We start from the raw sequence: 4,567 nt of genomic DNA on the forward strand, positions 1-4,567 counted from the left end.
TGAGTTTGAGTTTGAGTGAGCGCAGATGTGCTGCTCAGCATTGAGTCTGAGTTTGAGTGAGTGGTGATTCGAAAAAAAAATTGTGAGTGAGTTTGAGTGAGCCGCGCCAACTTTGCCGAGGTATGCCGTGTAGCAATCCGGGCTCTAAGCCTGGATAACCTCTCGGCCTTTCCTTTCACTTTTATCCTCCTCCTCCTTGTTTTTAACTTTGGACAGGCGGCAACAAGCTCTGTGCAGCGGCCTGCGATGCGCACAGGCAGCGCGGCAGCCGCCGGTCGCCGCGTCGCGCAGAGGTGCTGGTGCCGGGTCGCTGCTCGGCCGGTCAGCGGAACGTGGCATTGCTGCACATACGCATGTTTTAGAATAGGGGAGTTGAACGTTGGTCGCCCCCCAAAAGGTTGAGGAACCCAAGCGCAGCACGCTGGTCCCCGAAGCTCCCCAACAGCTCCAGCCGGCTCAGGTTGCACGGATCGCCGGTGCTGTTGGGAACTTTAGGTTTAGTACCAAGGGAGATAGTTAGTCGCCGCTATCTCTACAATTGCGAATGACTATCCTTAACACAGTTTTTCACCACATTATCATCCCCTTTCTCACATGTGGAACCTTAATTTTTTATTCCACGTTGATAGTCATTCTAGCGATCGGTGCTGTGCTCATTCTTGCGCGCAGGTAACGCCATACATCGGCCTCTCGCCGCATCTCTTGCTCGGGCAGGCCCGTCGACGAGCCTCCGCGACCGGTTGGCGCTCCGCAGCGCGATACAAATTCGATCACCTCTTTCGAAATCACCTTGGATGACAATCCATAACACAATTTTTCACCACACTATCATCCTCTCTTGCACGTTTACCTTGCTTTTCGCGACGGCCTTGATTCTGGGCGGCAGCGAAGAGCGGTCGCTGCCGCGGCATGTGTGGTGCGAGCTGTTTCGTGCGGCGTATGGGCATGCACGACCGGCGAGCGTGCGGAGCGCTTCCGCGCGCAGAAAACGCTTCATGCTTTCAGCTTGCTTGATTTCTTCTTAAAATCTAGTTATTCAGCTACGCTGTCGTCACAGCCAACAACGTTGATCGGGAAAACGAGCAAGAAGTTCGGGAAGCCCAGAGCGCTGTGGTCCCACAATTTTTCTAATTCCCTTATAATAATGGATCAGAAACTTGGGTACCTCCGTATTAGTTTGAGCCCGTCGCTTCGCGTATGAAGCACAGAGCAGCCGACGACACGGCCGGCCCCGCGACTACTCGTGAAGGCAATGTAGTATATAGCCACGGGCGCTCGGGTAGGAAATCTCTGGTATCTAGGAGTCGCTTTAGGGAATCACACAGTAGCATTACGGTTAAAAAATCGACGCGGAAGCAACTTAAGACAATGATGATTAATAAAGTGCAGATTACACGCCTGCTTAATTCGGAACTTCGCCCAGAAAACTGGGACACAGCGAAGCGGCGGCGCACGTCGCTGGTCGTCTTCCGAATATGACGCTACTTCCGGTCGCTGCCTCTCAGTTTCTCGCTCTTCCGGCGATGCGGCAGGAAGCAGTGGGCGGGGCATAGGGTCAACTTTAACGACGAATACCGCTGTCCCCAAGCTAAAAATCACCAAAAAAACTTTACAGGCACAAACTGACCAATGTAATAATTGTAAAAAGTAGAGTTTTGCCCGGTTTTAAAAGTGCTTCAGTAGCCCTTTAAAGAGCTTTTTCTCTCTCCACGGGGGAATGAATTGACCTTTACACCGGTGTTTTCGGTGATTTGTATTGCCGTTTCCAGAACTACAGTTCCGGAAACGGCACTGTCTGCTGGCGCATGACAAAACCAGTTGTTATCGAAACACTTTTGTCGTGCGAAAGTTTGTGCCGAAAGAAAAAAAAAAAAGTAAAGAAAAAAACGCCGATGTTCCGCAGTTTTGGACCTCGTAAATCCGATGTGATAGCGGATCGGCTATTTGACTGCACATTTTGTGCACTACTCTACAACTTGATTACCACCACCTCCCCCAAACTTTTCTGCAAGACGCAGACCACATGCAAGTGTTTTCTATCTCGACCAAATCTCCACGACCATCAACAGATAGTTTTTGTTCTTCCACAGCCACAAAGGAGCGACTTCGGCAAGGTCGCTTCCTAGTTTGATCGACTGTCTTTCGTTCTGTGATGCTTCCTAGTTAGAATGCCTAGTTAGAATGCTAACTAGGCTTTTTCGGCACTACACTATAGCAGAAATATTTGCAATCGGCGACAATGGCCACATCCGGGCTCGCTCACTCTCACTGCTATATTTCATGTTGTCTTTGCGATGTTGAAAGCCACCTTGCGCTATCCCCCTTCCCAGTAAATTCCGACGACCTGCAATGTCCACCCGTTCATGTGATTTGGACGGCTCATCGCTGATTTTATCACGTCACTGCATTGGACACGTTTTTACCTACAGATAAAGATACCTTCAGATCGGAACCTTCAGACAAAGAGATTTCAGCTGTTATCCTCTGCATTTGTATTTCGCGGTAAGCTGCTTTTAAAAATAAAGGGAGCAGTTCCTCTGAGTAGCAAGCCTCCCGTAAGCCACGCGTTGCTGTTGATCCAAGAAAAATATTATCAGGAGGGACTTTAGCTATTTGGAATGGTTCATGCCTAGCTCTTACCTCAAAATTTCCTTTCTTGTAAAGTAGGTGCAATCCTTGAGTGCGGCAGTAAAAGAAAAACATCGCAGAAGCTGGTTGAAATTGGCAATGGCTATAAAATGACAGTAGCTGTCGGTTTAATACCGCGCTAAGTAATTTAATATCCTTAATCGGAACCTATGCGACGGGACGGTATGCATACAAGGTACAGTGTCAACATAAGTACAGAAACAGGAACGTCGAAAAGAAAATTTCACTCAGTGGGGAACTAACAATGAGACTAAAGGACAGTTGACATGGAATGATCTTAAATAATCCACCATAATTTAAAGGCACCCTAAGTTGAAATAATCAATAATATTTTGAGAACCATCTTAATCTGCAGTTTAACAATTGTTTTTTTTTTACAATTTTATATCTTTTAGGTAATGACAAGAAAAAGCTACAGGGGCATGAAAGACGGACAGAACAGGCCCCTGTTCTGTGCCTGTTCTTGTCTCTGTCAGCCTGTGCTGTTTTATTTTCGTTGTGCAAAGCCAACTAGCCAAAACGTCCCTCTCAGTTCCCATTCACTGTTTTTACTCTTTAACTTTACCCAGTGCATTTACCAATTTGAAGATGTCTAGTTTCACGTTTTCATAACCTTTATAAAATATTTATCACGATAATGACAACGGTGCATTGATTTTCCCTTCGTTCGCTCTTCCACCTTTCTTTCCTTTATGGGAAGTTCTTTTCAAACGTTTTCGTCCTGTCTAGTTTTCTCATTCACAAAAAAAGTACTTGTAATGGTTCAGTACCGAAACAAACATTGCTCTGCGTCGTGTTCTCGTCGGAAACCGTCGCTTAGGGGCAAAAAAAAAGCCGGGGTGGCCACTCCGGCAATCGCTCACCTGGTAATCCTCCAGCTGTTCGTCCGTAAAAGTGACAACCTTGTTGCCCATCCCAGGTGGCCGCGCTACCTGATGTAACTTCGCTATTGGACAGAAACGTGCCTGGTCGACAATCTACGCCGCAGAATCTACGCAGTCTTTCGCCGCGCTAGCCTGTCCGCCGAGGTCAGTCGAGGCGTGTCCACAGCTCGCACGACGTCGTCGTCGGTTCACGACTGCGAAAGGGCGGGCCCGTCGCCACGAGGCGTCGTCCTCGTTGCAGCTGCCTCGCTGCGGAAGCGGCCACCGCGCTCGCGTGCTCCTCGCTTCGGAGCTTCTTCCCCTATTCGGGAGGGTTGGGTCACTTATCCCGACGTGGCCATCTTGGATCCCCGAAGTAAGAGGTGCGTCGCGATACGAGAGTACTTAAATGAATTGAATAAGCGAAATAACTTCTATAGTGTTTAAAAATAGCGAAAGAAGGAAGAGACGACACAGGCGCTGACGAACAACTGTGCGCATTTTAATTCGCAGGAAAATATACACAAAAAGCGAAGGAAAGAGAAGAAGAAACGAAAAAAACAGCGCAATAAAATTATGACGTTAAAAGTGGTATCAACAGATTTGTTACTAAGGCAAAGATGGGAGGTTAATAGGAGGGGTGTGAACAATAGGAAAAGAATGAGACGAAGAGGGATACGGCGCGACGTAGAAGGTGCTAGAGGGGGAGGACATCCGTATAGAAAAATAGAAAAGGGAGTGGAGGTGGGGAGCGGGGAAAGGTAGCACAAGGTAAGGGTAGGGAAAAGTAAAAGGGGGCGAGGACGAAGGGAAGGGGAAATCGCTCTGAGGGAGGGAAACACGAGTTGAATGCGAAGGCGAGGGCGCAGGAAGGGTGGGGAGAAGGGGATAAGTGTAAGAGGGAAAGATAAAGGAAGGAATGTAGGTTTGAGTAAGGAGTGGGGGAGCGAGGAGAAGAAAGAGGGGCGACGAATGGGAGGAGGGATTGCAAGAGGGGCCATTACGTGGCCGTAGCAGCAGAAACTTTATCGTATTCTGACTGTAACTTGAGTGCA

The 4,567-nt window shown here is 48.3% G+C and overlaps 1 protein-coding gene across 1 annotated transcript in view; it reads right to left on the bottom strand.

Annotated features, from left to right (window-relative positions):
* Positions 1-3,912, bottom strand: part of Cib2 (Calcium and integrin binding family member 2) — a 33,897-nt gene extending 29,985 nt beyond the window's left edge. Inside the window, exons 1-2 of the mRNA XM_077698796.1 lie at positions 3,513-3,912; positions 2,641-2,675 (exon numbers count right to left, since the gene is read on the bottom strand). Of these exons, the coding sequence (XP_077554922.1) occupies positions 2,641-2,675; positions 3,513-3,563 (86 nt within the window). The 5' untranslated portion in view covers positions 3,564-3,912. The remainder of the gene's footprint in view (positions 1-2,640; positions 2,676-3,512) is intronic.
* Between the last annotated feature and the right edge of the window lie 655 nt (positions 3,913-4,567).

This window comes from Haemaphysalis longicornis, unplaced genomic scaffold, assembly GCF_048455015.1.
Source record: "Haemaphysalis longicornis isolate Haplotype H1 unplaced genomic scaffold, Haemaphysalis longicornis Haplotype H1 scaffold_2, whole genome shotgun sequence".
In the NCBI taxonomy this organism is placed as follows: Eukaryota; Metazoa; Arthropoda; class Arachnida; order Ixodida; family Ixodidae; genus Haemaphysalis; species Haemaphysalis longicornis.